The sequence below is a fragment of the Neoarius graeffei genome, chromosome 2 (genome assembly GCF_027579695.1).
Source record: "Neoarius graeffei isolate fNeoGra1 chromosome 2, fNeoGra1.pri, whole genome shotgun sequence".
Classification (NCBI taxonomy): domain Eukaryota; kingdom Metazoa; phylum Chordata; class Actinopteri; order Siluriformes; family Ariidae; genus Neoarius; species Neoarius graeffei.
This window is the reverse complement of record NC_083570.1, coordinates 42,701,788-42,721,243: the sequence shown is the minus strand read 5'-3', so window position 1 is coordinate 42,721,243 and position 19,456 is coordinate 42,701,788. Positions and strand designations below refer to the sequence as shown.

General features: G+C 41.4%; 1 protein-coding gene across 3 annotated transcripts in view; it reads right to left on the bottom strand.

Annotated features, from left to right (window-relative positions):
* The window catches only part of ppp6r2a (protein phosphatase 6, regulatory subunit 2a), a 136,180-nt gene that overhangs the window by 33,935 nt on the left and 82,789 nt on the right, over positions 1-19,456 (bottom strand). For all 3 annotated transcript variants that reach the window (XM_060914264.1, XM_060914265.1, XM_060914266.1), the window contains 9 exons: positions 13,530-13,643; positions 11,176-11,302; positions 10,853-11,005; positions 10,358-10,558; positions 7,025-7,089; positions 6,807-6,922; positions 4,405-4,490; positions 2,290-2,370; positions 2,065-2,162 (listed from right to left, as the gene is read on the bottom strand). In XM_060914264.1, the coding sequence (XP_060770247.1) occupies positions 2,065-2,162; positions 2,290-2,370; positions 4,405-4,490; positions 6,807-6,922; positions 7,025-7,089; positions 10,358-10,558; positions 10,853-11,005; positions 11,176-11,302; positions 13,530-13,643 (1,041 nt within the window). The remainder of the gene's footprint in view (positions 1-2,064; positions 2,163-2,289; positions 2,371-4,404; positions 4,491-6,806; positions 6,923-7,024; positions 7,090-10,357; positions 10,559-10,852; positions 11,006-11,175; positions 11,303-13,529; positions 13,644-19,456) is intronic.

The window sequence follows — 19,456 nt, the reverse complement described above, 5'->3', positions numbered from 1 at the left end:
CAGACGGACAACCCGAAAACAATGCCTCCTGCACCTTATGGTGGCGGAGGCATAAAAACATCTCAACTCAAGATTTTAGGCGTTTCAAAATCTACAGTAAATAATATTGTGAAAAGATTCAGGACATCTCGGTGCATAAAGGACAAGGTCGCAAACCACTGTCGAACGTGTGTGACCTCTGAGTCCACAGGCAGCACTGCCTGAGAAACTATCATGCTAATGTGACAAATATCGCCACATGGGCTCAGGAGTACTTTGGAAAAAAACAGTCAGCTGTTGCATCCATAAATGCAACCTGAAACTGTATTATGCAATAAGAAAGCCATTCAACAATTCTATGCAGAAACGCTGATGATTTCTCTGGGTCCGAACTCATCCCAGATGGACCAAAAGACAGAGGAAACCTGTGCTGTGGTCAGACAAGTCCACATTTCAGCTTGTTTTCAGGAAAATCGGCTGTCGAGTTCTCAGTGCCAAAAGGTGAACATGACCATCCAGTTTGTGATCAGAGAAAGGTGTAAAAGCCAGCATCTGTAATGGCATGGGGGGTATCAGTGCCCATGGCATGTGTGTGTGAAGGTACCATTGATGCAGAGGTGTATATTGGAATTTGAGAGAGACAGACATATGTTGCCATCAAGGCAAGGTCCGTTTCTGGGAAGTCCATGCTATCATCAGCAGGACAGTGCCAGGCCTCATTCTGCACGGGCAACAACAGCGTGGCTTTGTAGACAGAGCGCGTGTGCTTGACTGGCCTGCTGCCAGTCCAGATCTGTCTCCTATTGAGAATGTATGGCAGAACCAGACAGAAGTGTCCACGGACTGCTGAGCAGCTGAAGTCTTGCATCAAGCAAGAATGCAAAACTACAGCAGTTCATATCCTCGGTTCCCATATGATTAAGAAGTGTCATTAAACGAAAGGCGAGATAATACAATGATGATAATGCCGCTGTCCCGACTTTTATTTTTGTATGTTGCAGGTATCAAATTCTAATTTCATTTATATTTACAAAATACAATTAAGTTGGTCAGTAAAACTATTGAAAAGCTTTTCTTTGTACTTTTGTCAGTTAAATAAAGGTTTATGTGAATGAACAAATCAGATTTTTGTTTTTATTGGATTTTGAAAATATCCCAACTTTTCTGGAATTGGGGTTTGTCCATTGAGTTAAATAAGTCCATTGGGTTAAATAAGGCAAAAGGCTTTTTTTTTTTTTTTTTTAAATATGACATACGTCACAGAATCAGGACATTACATTTTCACTCCACACCCCATTTCTAAAAGAGATATGCTAGATTTTAGGGTCTAAAAGTTTCATGACTATAGTTCAGTGGTAACCCTGTTAATAAATACCTGCTGGAACCTGATTTGCTGATGGCCAATTTTTAAGTAGTTTATAATTAAAAGTCCACTCACAGATTAGCACATAGAGGCCTTCTTATCCTTAACATCTCTTTCAAATTTTGTGTAAACCCATGCAGCAGCCAGACTGTTTAGAAGTCTTAGATGTCTTTGATAACTGAGGTTTAGACTTTGCCAACTGATTTGGCATCAATTTCTTGAATATTGGATAAAAATCACAGGATTAGTTCACAAAAGTAAGTTTTGCTGCTTATGCAAATTAGCTCAAAATCAAAGTTAAAGTAACCTTAATTGTCCTTGAGGGCTTTTTTTTGGTACAACTTACCATTCACAAGATAGGAGCCAAAATGTAAAACTCTTCACTATAGTGCCACCATTAGGCAAATTAGGCTCATCTCTCTTGTCTGAGCAGCAGTCACGAATACCATCTAATTGACCAAGTTTCATGCCTGTACCATCCATGCTTTACGTGATCAGTTTTGACAGAGGAAAAAGAAGAGGAAGAAAAAAAATCCCTAATAAAAACAACTGGAGTCCAAACACTACATCCTTGCCCCCCAACAATCCTAACCTTCAGTGCTTGGACACCTAAAAATCTGAATAAGAATAATAGTGTTCTGTCATGTTTGTGCCAATAATAATAATAATAATAATACAGAATTAAACTTAGAAAAAAAAACTGAGTCAGAACAGAAACTCACTTGATATTTTCATCATGTTCACTGAACTCCTCATCATTGAAGCCAAACTGATCTACAAAGTTAGCAGTCATCTGCTGAATCTGATAATCAGAGAATGCCTAGATGATAAAAAGGTAATAATGAACAGAGCTTTTAGTCATGTCACGAAGATCAGCACCTTATATTTTACCATTCTGGATGACACTGGTCACAGTGTTTGTTTGCAAACACAACCATTGACTATACCTGTTGGATAGACAGATCATTGGGAAAAGGGTTCTCCACGTCATCATCTTCACTAGAAGAATGCAGGTTGTGTGTGCTGACCTGTAACAAGGTAAGACACAGCATGGGGCAAAACCAGTAATGACAGATGAACTGGTACTTAAAGGAGATACGCAGAACCATGGCCTCACTTTTTGTTTATAAATGCTTTGAGACCTCAAGAATGGCATAGGAATAGTTTTAAGCGTTAACAAATCGAAAATAGTAATTTTTATGATTAAAACGATTCACATAGGTAGCGGTCTGAGTGAACGACCTTGACATCTGGGAAATCACAGCAGGAAGGCTATCAGTCTCATCGCCATTTCCGCTATACGAACACACAGAACTAACTGCAACTTTGATCCTCCATTTTGAGCTAATTTATCGCCATGCCACGTAGATGGGTGGAACAACACGACAGAAGGTGGATTTATGTTGCATTCAAGGCCCAAGAATGTTCAAACTGCAAAGATTTGGATGCGTTTTGCGAGAAATTCACGGGCACATTTTACTGATGACTTGTACGAAACCTCTGATCTGTTGAGGAGTGTTGGCTATAAGCCCATATTGAAAGAGGGTGCAGTACCAACAATTAAAGGAAAAGAAAACTACAAGAAAAGGAAAGCAAGTTCAGTCGCACCAGTTCTCCCGGAGTGTGAGCCGAGCAGTAATGGCGGAGTACTCCGTGTGGAGAAAATGGAGAATGAGTGGACCAGTCGTCAGATTTCTCCACTGGATATGCTTCCCCCCCCGCTGGATATGTGTGCCTCAGCAGCAATATCTCGCTCTTACGTGGAAGAAGCGAATTAACTAAAAGTCAGATTGTTTCAAAAACAATTGGCCACAAGATCGGCCTTCAAGAAGCGAGAACGCAGATGGGTAAGATGCAACTCTCATTTCACTCTCAACACTCGTCGTTTACCTGCATTTAGATTAATACATGTAACTTGTATTGTGTATTTAAGTTACCGGTATAAGATTATTTAATTTGCTTCAGAATGTGATTGTCTCAGTTCATCTGATTATTTAATTAGCCTTTTATGTTTTATCAGTGAAAATGCATGCATGTACATATATGTTGCACAAGTTATAATGCCTATCCTGTTTTAATGAGAGTCACATGAGACTGTCAGTTCAATTCCATCCAATTCTCTAGACGACTTTGTTCTCTGGCTTTATTTCATAAGGTGGAGGCCTCCGTGGCCGACGGGTTACTATCGGATTCACTTTCAGATGGTTCGAACTGATATGGTTCTACGTGTATAACAGTAGCACGTACACACACTCCAATTTCAGGACCATCACAGTCAGATGTATTACTATCTGAGGAATCTGAAGAATCTCCAATAAATCCGAACGAAGAGGCCATTGCAACCACTTTAGCCTGCCGAGTCTGGCTTTGGTTTATAGCTGTCAAAGGCCTCGGCCTTAAAACCAGTTCCTGCTGTGGCATCACGCACTCAGGGCTGGCTGGCTCAGCGGGGCAGCTCGAATGCCAACTTTGTGGTCGATTTTAATTTTTATTCCCATTTATGCAGCGCATGAGTGTCAAGGATGGAGATACTATCCACTCAGAAATGTATTTAAAAATAAAGGTTTCTGCATATCTCCTTTAAACACACCTTTATAAATCATATGATGAAATACTTTTAATGAGTTTGAAGGATTTCTCCCAAATCTATAGCTCAGCTGTATGGGATTACTAGTAACTCAATTTGGGTGCGAGGGTTGGTTAGCTAGTCTCTGTGGCTTGTTCAGTTTCAACAACACTCATTGTGCCATTTCATGCAAGTGTTTGTGCATCACTCGTTTGATTAAACGGTGGGTGGCTGGTTAAAGGATTTGAAATTTGCATAATTTTAGAAACTAGAATTCTTAACAGCAAATGTGTAAGCTCTTCTGTGTGCCTTGTCTGATCAATTTTTTTTTTTTTTAGAACTGCTATGTCAAGTGACATAATAGGATATCCAGTAAAGAACAAAATGGCTTCAAAATAAGCTTTTGATAACTTTGAATGTACACTGTCTTGTATAGTGCATTGCAAAAATGTATCTGCCCCAGTAATAATAATAACAACAATAATAATAATCTCACCAAGTCTACTGTGTTTCTCCTGTTTGTTTCTCGAAGGGTTTCTCCCACAAAACTCTCCCAACGCCCTCTGCAGTCCTCAGGGAGCTCTGCAAATATTCAAGAAAGAAAAAGAGAGGAGGAAAATAAACAGAGTTGTTGCCTATCCAAAAACATCACTATAAATAATGCCCTTCTAATGCACCCACACACAACTTGTAGGCTTGGGACTCATGTTGCAAAGTCTAAAATGATCACAAACTTTCCTTCATTTAAACTGACTAATGGATAAGTGAGCTTGCAATGAATATATCAGGATGTTTATATATATTTTTTTCCAGAAGCAGCAATTTTTTCTCTCATCACTAAAACACAAGTAATTAAAGCCCTCCAGCACCTCAGATTCCTTATATTCCTCTCCTTTTAACTCCAAGCTGATAAACTGCTGCTGTTAAAGGGGAACTGAAGGCAAATTTATCATCAAAATTCTATTTCTCATTTTATTAAATATCGGAATGCATTTCTGATCGCCATTTTGTCGCTGCTATAGCAAGTTGAGTGTTTGAAATATGCTATGTAATAGATCAGTCCATATGTCAAAGCGATGGCCCTAAACGAGATTCGTTGAGACCTGCGCGAGACATCGTAGGACGGAAGTAAAACGTACAGCGGAAATCTAACCGTGTCCGAAATCGCTCGCTCGTTCACTACTCGCTATATAGGGAGTTACTATAAAGAGGACTATACAGTGAGCTCATTGGTAAAATGGGAAAAAAAAAAAGTTATTTGTATAGCGCTTTTAACAATAAACATTGTCGCAAAGCAGCTTTACAGAATTTGAACGACTTAAAATATGAACTAAATTTTATCCCTAATCTATCCCCAATGATCAATCCTGTGGCGACGGTGGCAAAGAAAAACTCCCTCAGACGACACGAGGAAGAAACCTCAAGAGGAACCAGACTTAAAAGGGAACCCATCCCCAACCGGGCAACAACAGATAACATGACTATAACATTAACAGTCCTAACAAAGTCAGCTTCGTTGATGCTATAAACCCCCCACCGACGGAAACCTGAGTGCAAAACCGTTCACGACAACCGCAGTCCCCAGCCACAAAAACACCACTGCAAGAGTCCAGAGCGTCCTCCAGGCACGACCCCCAACTGTCCACATGGGGCCGCCCTCCACAGGAGTGATGCGATGAGACTCCAACCAGACACAGGGCACCAGGATGGACCAGGCAGGTCCAAGGGGCAGAAGAGGCCAGCATCTTGAGCCTAGGACCGACATGTAACTCAGAGGGACAGAAAAAAACAAACAAAAAATAAATAAAAAAAATACACACGCTTTCGGACACTACTCCATCACGCTGGTATTTACGTCATTACTGTCGCACAATTAAAACGTCCCAGATCAGTCGGCTGGTGGGCTTTCAAAATAATAAACATATGCATGTATTTTTGTGATAAATCCATATATTATACTGAGCGTATTTCCCACATTAATAAATACAAAGTACCCGCATCTTTCAGTTCTGTTTAAATCAAGGCTGAATACTTTCTTCTTTGCTGCTGCCTTTTATTAAATCAAATTTGAGACTTAATTTGATTTCTTTCAGCACGACCGCAATGCATGATGGGATATATTGCTTTGGTTAGCGACCATCGTTGTACACTACTTTTCGTGATGCATTGTGGGATACTTTGAGTGCACTATATAGGGTGTAAATAATCCTCACTAAGGTTTCGGACAGCGCTACAAAATGGCGTCCCCGCTATATAGTGATTCGGGAGCGATTTCAGACACAGGGAAAGTGACCAACATCTGCCAACGTTGTCAAAAGACGCACGCACTCTTTCGAATGCTGATGTAATCGAGCCGGAAGTTGTGTTTGTTTTGATAGCAATCAGGAATGTTTGAAAAAAAGTTGTCAGTAATCGTCATTTAAACTCGTTTTTGCACAATACTTCGTTTGGAAAACAGTTCTCAAAATAGCGGCACTGACACCTGGCTGACACTTCACGTTTCGAAGTCTCGCACAAGTCTCGTGAAGATCGCGTGGATAAGCGACGCCTGCCGTGGACCAAACGAACTAAATTCAACATGGCTAAAAACCGAATAGGCCGATAAGTTTAATATTTAATTGCAATTAGTTGCCAATACGAGTCACGATAAAGTTACTAAAACCGAAAACAATTGAATAACACGGTAATTAAGAAATAAAGAAAGTTTAAAAATGACTTCAGTTCTCCTTTAAATGTTTTTATAACAATTAGCACATTGGCCTCAAATGGGGGAAAAAAAGAGAATGGACAAGCACACAACTCTGAGGAAAAAGATGGCTATGATGCCAGATTACTGGACCATGATGTAATCTTCCCAAGCCTTATACAATCTACACACACGCACACGCGTAAATCTACCTTTAATGAGATCACTAATCTGAGACCGGACATGTCCTTTCTCCAGGTTCTGAACCACAGTGTTGGCGATTCTAGTCAGATGACCCATGTTGCCTCTCCTGGTCCCACCTTCAGCTCTAGAGAGATCAGAGGCCATAAACCAACAGCAACAGAAACAGCATCTATGCTGTACTATGCACCATTAATTAAAAGTGATGAAAAACTAAAGCAGCTCATACTGAATTCTGTCATTCTCCTCCCAGGCGTCCAGAATCCTTTGCACCAAGCGACACTGTTGGAAAAGCTGCATAATACACACAGACACAAACGTAGGCTGGACTATTAGCACAATGACAAACTTCAGTACAAATCAGCAGCAGCTCATGGCCATAGATTTTATAGTAACCCTGTAACAACCAATTTAAAGTCAACAACATACACTCATCCAGAGTACAGTCTAACAGCTGGGCAGGATGTTGTGTGCCTACCTATTATGTTATAACCTATGCAGAGTTTACTTGGATTAAGGAGAAGAAATGCAAAAACTAAAGCTACATAACAATAAGAAATTATTACTGTTGGTAAATAAACAAAAATGAAAAATAATTGCTTAAAATTGCTGGCCTCTTAAAAAAAAAAAAAAAAAGAAGAATAGGCTTCCAAAAATAAGAAACTGTGGTAGACAGGACACTAGCCTCCTACCGAAGAGTTTTGTGGTGGAGACAATTTCAGCCAGAGACATTAAATCAGGACATCCTTCAGTTTGTTTGATTAATTAACAGCATGCACTATTTTTTGATCCACCCATACCTGGGCAAGACCACCACCCAAATGGGCTACTTGCACTAAAGGCTATGAGACACTTCCGTTTTGGGAATCGTGCAGTTTTCAAATTTCAACACAATGAAAAGAAGCGTTCAGAAGACAAATGAAATAGTAAGCACTGCTGTGTCCCTCACTACACGGCATCTTCAGAATCGAACAGCTTCAAGCTTCGACAACTTCAGAGTGAGCTCAGGAGATGACGGTTACCAAACCTACATCACGACCGTTTCATCATTTCCTCTTTGAATGGAACAGCTACAGAATTCACACAATACGACCCAATGTGTGGGACAGAAAGGCACTGGATAACAACCAACACCTCTTTTTGTCCCTTATTATTATTATTACTACAACCCCGATTCCAAAAGAGTTGGGACAAAGTACAAATTATAACTAAAAACGGAATGCAATAATTCACAAATCTCAAAAACTGATATTGTATTCACAATAGAACATAGACAACATATCAAATGTCGAAAGTGAGACATTTTGAAATTTCATGACAGCAACACATCTCAAAAAAGTTGGGACAGGGGCAATAAGAGGCTGGAAAAGTTAAAGGGACAAAAAAGGAACAGCTGGAGGACCAAATTGCAACTCATTAGGTCAATTGGCAATAGGTCATTAACATGACTGGGTGTAAAAAGAGCATCTTGGAGTGGCAGTGGCTCTCAGAAGTAAAGATGGGAAGAGGATCACCAATCCCCCTAATTCTGCGCCGACAAATAGTGGAGCAATATCAGAAAGGAGTTCGACAGTGTAAAATTGCAAAGAGTTTGAACATATCATCATCTACAGTGCATATCATCATCAAAAGATTCAGAGAATCTGGAAGAATCTCTGTGCGTAAGGGTCAAGGCCGGAAAACCATACTGGGTGCCCGTGATCTTCGGACCCTTAGACGGCACTGCATCACATACAGGCATGCTTCTGTATTGGAAATCACAAAATGGGCTCAGGAATATTTCCAGAGAACATTATCTGTGAACACAATTCACCGTGCCATCCGCCGTTGCCAGCTAAAACTCTATGGTTCAAAGAAGAAGCCATATCTAAACATGATCCAGAAGCGCAGGCGTCTTCTCTGGGCCAAGGCTCATTTAAAATGGACTGTGGCAAAGTGGAAAACTGTTCTGTGGTCAGACGAATCAAAATTTGAAGTTCTTTATGGAAATCAGGGACGCCGTGTCATTCGGACTAAAGAGGAGAAGGACGACCCAAGTTGTTATCAGCGCTCAGTTCAGAAGCCTGCATCTCTGATGGTATGGGGTTGCATTAGTGCGTGTGGCATGGGCAGCTTACACATCTGGAAAGACACCATCAATGCTGAAAGGTATATCCAGGTTCTAGAGCAACATATGCTCCCATCCACATGACGTCTCTTTCAGGGAAGACCTTGCATTTTCCAACATGACAATGCCAAACCACATACTGCATCAATTACAGCATCATGGCTGCGTAGAAGAAGGGTCCGGGTACTGAACTGGCCAGCCTGCAGTCCAGATCTTTCACCCATAGAAAACATTTGGCGCATCATAAAACGGAAGATACGACAAAAAAGACCTAAGACAGTTGAGCAACTAGAATCCTACATTAGACAAGAATGGGTTAACATTCCTATCCCTAAACTTGAGCAACTTGTCTCCTCAGTCCCCAGACGTTTACAGACTGTTGTAAAGAGAAAAGGGGATGTCTCACAGTGGTAAACATGGCCTTGTCCCAACTATTTTGAGATGTGTTGTTGTCATGAAATTTAAAATCACCTAATTTTTCTCTTTAAATGATACATTTTCTCAGTTTAAACATTTGATATGTCATCTATGTTCTATTCTGAATAAAATATGGAATTTTGAAACTTCCACATCATTGCATTCCGTTTTTATTTACAATTTGTACCTTGTCCCAACTTTTTTGGAATCGGGATTGTATTATTATTATTTTTAAATTACTAACACTTTTACATGGTGATAACACTGCTAACATGCAATCACATTAAAAGAAAAAAAAAAAAGACAGACTGACAAGTTGTCAAAGAAACACACAATAATAATTTCAGTCAGTCAGTTCAGTTGGTTGGGTTCAATGCCCGAACTGATAATCGCATCATCAGTTTTTCTTTGGCTAATCAGACAAGGTACGCCACCACTCTTGCCGGATGGGGGGGGGGGGGTGCCTTGCTCAAGGGCACTTAAGCCAATCCTGATGGTCCAGGGAATCCAACCAGCAACCTTTTGGTCCCAAAGCTGTTTCTCTAACCATTAGGCCATGGCTTCCCCATGTAATAATTTAATGGGTCTAATGCTATTATCATGAGCAGTATCCTGTTGTAGATGGGACACCAGGACACACTATTAGCAGCAAGACACTTTGTGAGCAAACACGTTAACAGGCACTTTATCTTCATAGGTGTGTATTTATGGCAAAAGTAGTGGCTTTGTGAGTATTTTTAAACATCAGATGAATGTCACCGACATTCATCTTCAGAAGCTCTTGCAGCGACCAACTGGAAATACCATCATACAATTACGGGTGGAAGTGTTCACGCAAGTAGCCCATTCAGCATGGCTTGTTTGGTCGTGTTTCATGGAATAGAGCTCCAGAGCTTAGTTAGTAACGGTATGGAGGACTACGAGCAATTTACTGAGCTGAGCTGTCAGGTGGAAAAATACTACAAATCTTCAAATCATGAACTCCCTGTCCATCATGAAAGTAGAGCAGAACTACAGTTGAAATGCTGCAGCGATTACATTGGCCACCAAGGCATCATGGGTGGGCGCATGTGGTGCATCTGTGCTGCTATTCTGGCTGTCTGAGTCAGGCTTCTCTTCGTGGTTCGGGAGAACTGAAGCATGCAGACTCGTGTGAGCTGAGTGGTTCAGAATCGAGGTCACACACATCTCTACTTGAAAGTGCAAGAAGTTATTCCAGGTGTACTTAAAGAATAAGTCCTGTAACAAACAAACAAAAAAAAACATCACAGTGAGAATGATGCTGAACTGTATTTTCCAAAGGAAAACTCAAAAGAGCCTCCAGGCTTTTGTTCAAACTGCATAACAAATGATCTTTTCCATTACAAACATACAAGTCACAAACACAATGAGCAGCAACGAGGTGGTCAGTAAATGATAAATGAAGGGGGGGGGGGGGGGGGGGGGGGGGGGGGAGAGGAGAGGAGAGATAAAGTGAGAAAACCATGAGTCCAGAGATCAAGTCAGAGTAAATATGAAAAGAGAACTCCTCACCAGCAGAAGGTCCATGGTGTTGAGCTTGCAAAGCTCTTGGCAGATGCTGGTGTCACTTGTCTGCAGCAGAGAGGCCACCAGCCTGGCCACATGAAGGCGTGCGTTCCCCAGCGGCTGCTCCAGAACACCAACAGTTGTGAGTATTGCACTTTTCTGCATTGGAGAAGTGGATTAAAAAACCAAAAAAACCAAAATTGAATTAAAGGAAAAGTAGATTTAAAAAAAAAAAAAAAATCCTCTCTGAATAGAAACATGGTGCATTTCATAAGAGTTGAAGTCTTAATTTCTTGCACTCTTAGCTCTGTGTGAAGTGAGGCCGATACCTTAGGAGGATCCAGTAGAAGTTTTTGGAAGTCCTTTAAATGAGGCTCAATAGTACGTAGAATACTGTTGTTAACAGTGTAAGACCTTTCACATCCCTGAGAATACAGCTCCATTAAACCCTCCAGCCTGAAACAGACAAAAGCAGAGGCAAGTTAAAAGCAAACAGAATTGGTGCACACATCTGTCGTATATACACTTGTGTTCAAAATAATAGCAGTCCAACACGACTAACCAGATCAATCACTGTTTTTGGTGGAAATTATATTACTACATGGCAAATAATTTACCAGTAGGTGTAGTAGAGTCATAGAAAACCAACAGACCCAACATTCATGATATGCATGCTCCTGAGTCTGTGTAATCGAATAATTAAGTGAAAGGGACGTGTTCAAAATAATAGCAGTGTGGAGTTCAATTAGTGAGGTCATTCATTCTGTGAAAAAACAGATGTCAGTCAGGTGGCCCTAATTTAAGGATGAAGCCAGCACATGTTGTACATCCATTTCTCTCTGAAAACCTGAGAAACATGGGTCGTTCCAGACATTGTTCAGAAGAACAGCGTGCTTTGATTAAAACGTTGGAGAGGTAAAACATATACTGTAAAGAAGTGCAGAAAATGATGGGCTGCTGGGCTAAAATGATCTCCAGTGCTTTAAAATGGACAGCAAAGCCAGAGAGACGTGGAAGAAAACAGAAGACTACCATTCGAATGGATCGAAGAATAGCCAGAATGGCAAAGACTCAGCCAGTGATCAGCTCCAGGGTGATCAAAGACGGTCTGAAGTTACCTGTGAGTACTGTGACAATTAGAAGATGCCTGTGTGAAGCTAATCTATCGGCAAGAAGCTCCCACAAAGTTCCACTGTTAAAAAAAAAAAAAGACGTGCTGAAGAGGATACAATTTGCCAAAGAACACATCGACTGGCCTAAAGAGAAATGGAAAAACATTTTGTGGACTGATGAAAGTAAAATTGTTCTTTTTGGGTCCAAGAGCCGCAGACAGTTTTTCAGACGACCCCCAAACACTGAATTCAAGCCACAGTACACTCTGAAGACAGTGAAGCATGGTGGTGCAAGCATCATGATATGGGGACGTTTCTCTTACTGTGGTGTCGGGCCCATTTATCGCATACCAGGGATCATGGATCAGTTTGCATATATCAAAATACTTGAGGAGGTCATGTTGCCTTATGCTGAAGAGGAAATGCCCTTGAAATGGGTGTTTCAACAAGACAACGACCCCAAACACACCAGTAAGCGAGCAGCATCAGGGTTCAAGACCAACAAAATGAAAGTCATGGAGTGGCCAGCCCAATCCCCGGACCTTAATCCGATAGAAAACTTGTGGGGTGACATCAAAAACGCTGTTTCTGAGGCAAAACCAAGAAATGCAGAGGAATTGTGGAATGTTGTCAAATCATCCTGGGCTGGAATACCTGCTCACAGGTGCCAGAAGTTCTCAGAAACCGTGGTTATACAACTAAATATTAGTTTAGTGATTCACTAAAGATTTTTTCAGTTTATACAGTAAATATTTGGAGTTTGTAATGAAAAATGCAGACACTGCTATTTTTTTTGAACAGCCCAATGTTCATTTTTCTTCATTTTCTGTAAAGTAATTAAAATACTGATACATTTTTCTTCATGTTTTGATGTAGAATATAACGTGCAGTGTTCCCAATGCATGGAAATAAAAACTATTATAAGGATTTTGAGCTTTACTCACGTTTTTAAACACACTGCTATTATTTTGAACACAACTGTACATGCATCAATCAATCAAAGTCCTTCCCATGTCGATCCCGGTTTCCGTAGCCCTCGGCCTCTCGCCTATTACATAGCTACGGTTACATTGGGGGGCTGGTCCTCTGGTAAACGCGAGAGTTTGATTCGCCACTCGCATCTGTATTGCAGCGTGCCTTGCCAGACGGCAGTAGGTACCATTTTTATGATGGTCTTTGGTATGACCTGACCGCGAGTAGAACTCACGATCGAGAGGCGGACACGGTAACCACAACACTAATATGGTATCTGGAAAAATTTAATTTCAACTTTTAAAGCAAAAGGAAAACAACTCAGATTTTGTCCATAATGCAATCAACAAGATGGGCTGATTAAGATGATATGGCAAGCAAACGACGGCGAGTGCGACATTTACCAAGTAAAGCAAATACGCAAGTGAATTAAGAGCAAATATAAATTAAATACAGTTGGTCTTGTTTTATGCAAGACTGAGTGTTTGGTGTGACTGGTGGGTCCATTTCAGTATTACAAACTTTTCGGTATAACAAACTATTTGGACGTCCCCGAAGGAGTTCGGTATAGCGGGGTTGCAGTGCATGTATATACTCACCCCGTCCTCCTCGACTCCAATAACGTCAGAAGCACTTGAGTTCCATTGACAACAGAGGCTTCACTGGTCATCTTCTCAAACATGCTCTTTAAAAGCTGCGCCACATTCTCTTCTCTAAAGAGAAACAAAACTATAACAACAGGAAATACCTAAAAAGTCATACTTTTTTATGCATGTTGAAAATCATCTCGGAAATCAAGCCATGAAAAATTACTAAGTGACTTACAGAGGAGGCAATAAACCTTCTTGAGGGTTTTTTTTTTTTGGCAAACACTGATATATTGTTTATATCATGTTTAACAAGTAATTTAAAAGAGAACTGAAGGCAAATTTATCATCAAAATTATCATTTTATTAAATATCGGAATGCATTTTTGATCGCTATTTTATTGCTGCTATAGCAAGTTATGAGTGTTTGAAATATGCTCTGTAATATATCAGTCCGTATGTCAAAGCGATGGCCATAAACGAGATTCGTTGAGACCTGTGTGAGACATCGTAGGACGGAAGTAAAACGTACAGCGGAAATCAAAGCGACCGACATCTGCCAACGTTGTCAAAAGACGCGCGCGCCCTCTTTCGAATGCTGATGTACCGTATTTTCTGGACTATAAGCCGCTACTTTTTTCCTAGGTTTTGAACCATGCGGCTTATACAAAGGTGCGGCTATTCTGTGGATTTTTCTTCCACCACTAGGGGCGCTCTAACCGGAAGTAGAATCAAAAATAAGATAGACGAAAAATCAATGCAAAGAAGAATTAGCAGATCTTTAGCAGATAGAACACGCACGACAAATTACTAACTGGTAATTATTTTCAAATCCAGCGAAGATGATTAAAGTGACTTGTGGTTTCAAACAGGAGAAATGAAGGTAAATAAATACCGGTCATTTTCTCTTGGTTCTGTTCCGTTTTAATCAGCAAAGTTGCTGCCGTGTTAAAAGGCACTGTTCGGAAAAAATCTGTTCAGGTACATACATGTACATTTACAGTACAAAATCATTCTGTACATGCAGTAAATATCTAATTTTTCAACATAGATATCTGCGGCTTATAGCCTGGTGCGGCTTGTATATCTTTTTTTAAATTTTTTTTAAAAAATAGAGCGGATGCGGCTTATATACAGGTGCGCTCTATAGTCCAGAAAATACGGTAATCAAGCCGGAAGTTTTGTTTGTTTTGATAGCAATCAGGAGAGTTTAAAAAAAGTAGGCAGTAATCGTCATTTAAACTCGTTTTTGTGCAATATTTCATTTGGAAAACAGTTTTAAAAATGGCGGCGCTGACACTTCACGTTTTGAAGTCTCGCACAAGTCTCGTGAAGATCGCACGGATAAGCGACGCCTGCCGTGGACCAAAATAACTAAATTCAACACGGACAAAAACCGAATAGGCTGATCAGTATAACATTTAATTGCAATTAGTTGCCAATACGAGTCACGATATAAGGTTACTAAAACCGAAAACGTAATTGAATAACACGTTAATTAAGAAATAAAGCAAGTTTAGAAATGACTTCAGTTCCCCTTTAAGGATCATTATGGGTTATCTGTAGACAGTGGTAGTCTTCTTGAATGGGACATACGAGAGAAAATTGTTTCCTCCAAAGTGCATCAACTAAATGGTAACTTGATACATACAAGTCATAAGAGTAATGACAGAAATATGTTTGGCATGCTTGAAACAAGTACAAGCTGGTTTGATTGCTACTCGTTTTGGTTAGTTAAATTCTTGAGATTTCTCTTTGCTCACACATTCTGCTCTCTGCTTAATGAAGGTTATGTTGACCAGGAAAAAAGTAGCGTTTCTTCTTTTCATAAGATTATAAAGCTTAAAGCACAACTTTATTCATCACACACTTGTGAAATTTCCTCTCTGCATTTAACCCATCTGAAGCAGTGAACACACACACATACCCAGAGCAGTGGGCAGCCATGCTAACAGTGCCCAGGGAGCAGTTAGGGGTTAGGTGCCTCGCTCAAGGGCACCTCAACCCAAGGCCGTCCCACATTAACCTAACCGCATGTCTTTGGACTGTGGGGGAAACTGGAGCACCCAGAGGAAACCCACGCAGACACGGAGAACATATAAACTCCACACAGAAAGGCCCTCGCCGGCCACTGGGTTCGAACCCAGGACCTTCTTGCTGTGAGGCGACCGTGCCACCAGGTGGTGTAGTGATGACAGGTACATATGGTACATAATGTCTCTTGTTTCATGAAGTAGCGTTGTCTAAACCAGTGATGTAATGCTTCATCATCTACTGACATTACTCCGTCACACACAGACAACTTGGCTTCTTAAAGGACCCATGGCATGGTGGTTTGTAGATGCTTTAAACGGGCTCGTGGAGGTTTCCGGATGTTACGTATATCCGCAGCCTTTCTCGAAATGAACCCTCGGCACGTAGATATAGCCTCCTGGGAGAAAGCCCCATTTCAGCCCTTTTCCCAGTGCGTCGTTTTGCTAATGAGAAGCATGGAGGCGGGGAAGGGTAGAGGGTGGGGGCGGGCCATGGGGGGAGGGGGAGGGGCTTGACCAAGCTGCAGGCATGAGAGTGTTCGGAGTGGTAGTTTACGAACGTATAATACCCTAGGCTTGAACACGCACTCCATAACCAAAGAGGATAGAAGCAGCAACTACAGCAACATATCGCTTATCCAACAGAAGACATGCATTGCGGAGCAATAGTCAAACATAAGCTCATAAGTTACAGTCAATTTCCAGACTAAACTCAGTTTAACAGAGCATGCTGCATGCTTTTTGGTTTTGTAGCGCAGAGTACCTGGCTAACTGCAGGAAGCGGTTAGCTGCACAGCTAATGTAGCCATTGCAAGGCTAACGCACCGATTTTAAAACACGGCAAAACGACTTAACAGTTATACACTTACTTGTTCGGTGTTTGTGGCTGATGCGGCAGGGATGCTTGGTACGGACCCAGGCTTCAGTGACAGTTGATGTGCAAAACCTGCCCTGTACTGTCCCAAGTTGTGGAAACATTCCTCAGGAAAATGCTTCCGACAAACATACACCATCTTAGGTAGACTCGACGGCGTATTATTGGAGTAAATAAAATTAAGCCACTGCGTCTTCAGGGGCTCTCCCGTCGGCAGTAAAAACAGACTCCTTTCTGTGTTGTCACATCCATGTACAGCGCAATTTCCATGTTTCACTCGCTTAGGTGGTGCCATGTTGTTGTGTCCTCTATGGTCTCCTCACTACAAAATTGAAGTGACGTATCTATGGTGGAAACTTTTGAGCTGGGCGGGCAATCCATACAGTGGGTGGGAATCCGGGGATCATCTCCCTTGCTGACGTAGTAAAGGGAAGAGCCTATCAACGCGCCATTTTGACGCGCCATTTTGACGCGCCATTCTCAAATGTTGACCAAGGGTGGGCATAGTTTGGTTTACACATTATGACATTTCTAGCCACTGGGGTGACTTAAGAAGGTCATAGGAACTCATTTTAACGTTAAAAAACCTCAGAAAGTGAAAATTTCATGCCATGGGACCTTTAAGTCATCACCGTCATCCAATCACACAGCTACAACGCACTTAAATGCGATATCGACACAAATTTTGGTTTTCACAAAGTTTGCTGCTTCAGTTAAGGTGGCAATTTGCATTGACTCTAGATTGTTATGAAGAGCGATCAGATGAATTGCAAAGTCCTTCCTTGCCATGAAAATTAAGTAAATCACAAAACCCCCATTTCCACTGCATTTTAGCCCCGCCACAAAATGACGACCTAACATCATTTCAGTGACCAATCATTAGCTCAGGAGATAACGATCAGGACAAGGCTGCTGATGTCTGTCTCATGCTGACTGAATTACAAGAGCAGACTGGTTGGTTTAAAAGGGGGGTGGTATTTGAAATTATTGTCGTCTTCTGTTAACCATGGTTACCTCCAAGGAAACACGTGCAGTCATCATTGCTTTGCATCAAAAGGGCTTCACAGGCAAGGATATTGCTGCTAGTAAGACTGCACCTAAATCAACCATTTATCGGATCATCAAGAACTTCAAGGAGAGAGGTTCAATAGCTGTGAAGGCGGCTTCAGGGCATCCAAGAAAGTCCAGCAAGTGCCAGGACCGTCTCCTAAAGAGGATTCGGCTACGGGATCGGGTCACCACCACTGCAGAGCTTGCTTGGGAACGGCAGCAGGCAGGTGCGAGTGCATCTGCACGCACAGTGAGGTGAAGACTTTTGGAGGATGGCCTGGTGTCAGGAAGGGCAGCAAAGAAGCCACTTCTCTCCAAGAAAAATCATCAAGGACAGACTGACATTCTGTAGGAAGTACAGGGATTGGACTGCAGAAGACTAGGGTAAAGTTATTTTCTCTGATGAAGCCCCCTTCAGACTGTTTGAGACATCTGGAAAAACGATTGTCCGGAGAAGAAAAGGTGAGCGCTACCATGAGTCCTGTGTCATGCCAACAGTAAAGCATCCTGAGACTATTCATGTGTGGGGTCGCTTCTCATCCAAGGGAGTGGGCTCACTCACAATTTTGCCCAAGAACACTGCCATGAATAAAGAATGGTATCAAAACATCCTCCAAGAGCAACTTCTCCCAATGATCCAGGAGCAATTTGGTGATGAGCAATGCTTTTCCAGCATGATGGAGCACCATGTCAAGGCAAAAGTGATAACTAAGTGGCTCGGGGAACAAAACACTAGGTCCATGGCCAGGAAACTCCCCAGATCTTAATCCCATCAAGAACCTGTGGTCAATCCTGTGGCCAAACAAAAACCCAATAATTGTGATAAACTCCAAGCACTGATTATGCAAGAATGGGTCAGGATCTGGCCCAGAAGCTGATATCCAGCATGCCAGGGTGAACTGCAGGACTCTTGAAAAAGAAGGGTCAACACTGTAAATATTGATTCTTTGCATAAACTTGATGTATTTGCCAAAAAAAAAAAAGCCCTTGAAACTTATGACATGCTGATAATTGTACTTCAGTATACCAGAGAAACATTTGACAAAAAGATCTAAAAACACTGAAGCAGCAAACTTTGTGAAAAGCAAAATGTGTCGGTCTCAAAACTTTTGACCACGACTATATACGTTCATGTTTGTCCTCCAATAAACTAAGAAACATCTCTGAACAGCTGTGTCTGCGTCAGTGACTGCTCCCAGATTGATCCATGAGGCAGAATCTCTTAGGTGGTAGAGGTCTACATTCCTGGGCCATACTTTGCCAATTTAACCTCCTTTGGTACAGACAGATCAAAATCTAACAAGTATATTCATTCACCACTACACCTTTCATTCACTGAAACTTTATGAACACCTTAAATATCATGCAGTACAACTCTGTACTTCCAGAAACAATGACTGGACACGAGGCACCCCTTGTGACCATTATTAAATCAAGTCAGTTTACTTATATTACGCTTTTAACAGACAGACACACTCACAAAGCAGCTTGACAGAAAAATACAAGACTTTAAAGGTCTCACTGCATCGTTTTTTTCATTAATTGTGCAGTGGTCTCTAGTATGAATGAATGCCCTGTGAGGCGGTTTTGGTGAAAAAAATGCTGTGGTTCTCCTGTTTCACAGCTGTTCTAGTTTGGTGGAGGAGTGGGTGGCAGGAAAATGACAGGATTTCAGCCCTTACTCATTAATATTCATGACATGTAAACATGTTACCTCTGATTGGCTAACAGCAATCAGTAAACGTGTTACCTCTGATTGGCTAACAGCACTGTGACGCTACCTCCAGTGGGTCAGAACAAGCGGATGTGGGTGTCTTTGTAAAAACTGTTTCGATTGGCTATTATGGTCTTGACATCGATGTTTTGACCAATAACAATGTAGATGTGGCAGCGGGGGTGTGGCCGAGCATCGGTCTGTAAATGGAGGGCGGAGTCAGGGAAGGTAAGTGGCAGAATCACTGCACTTGGCGGGAATTAACATG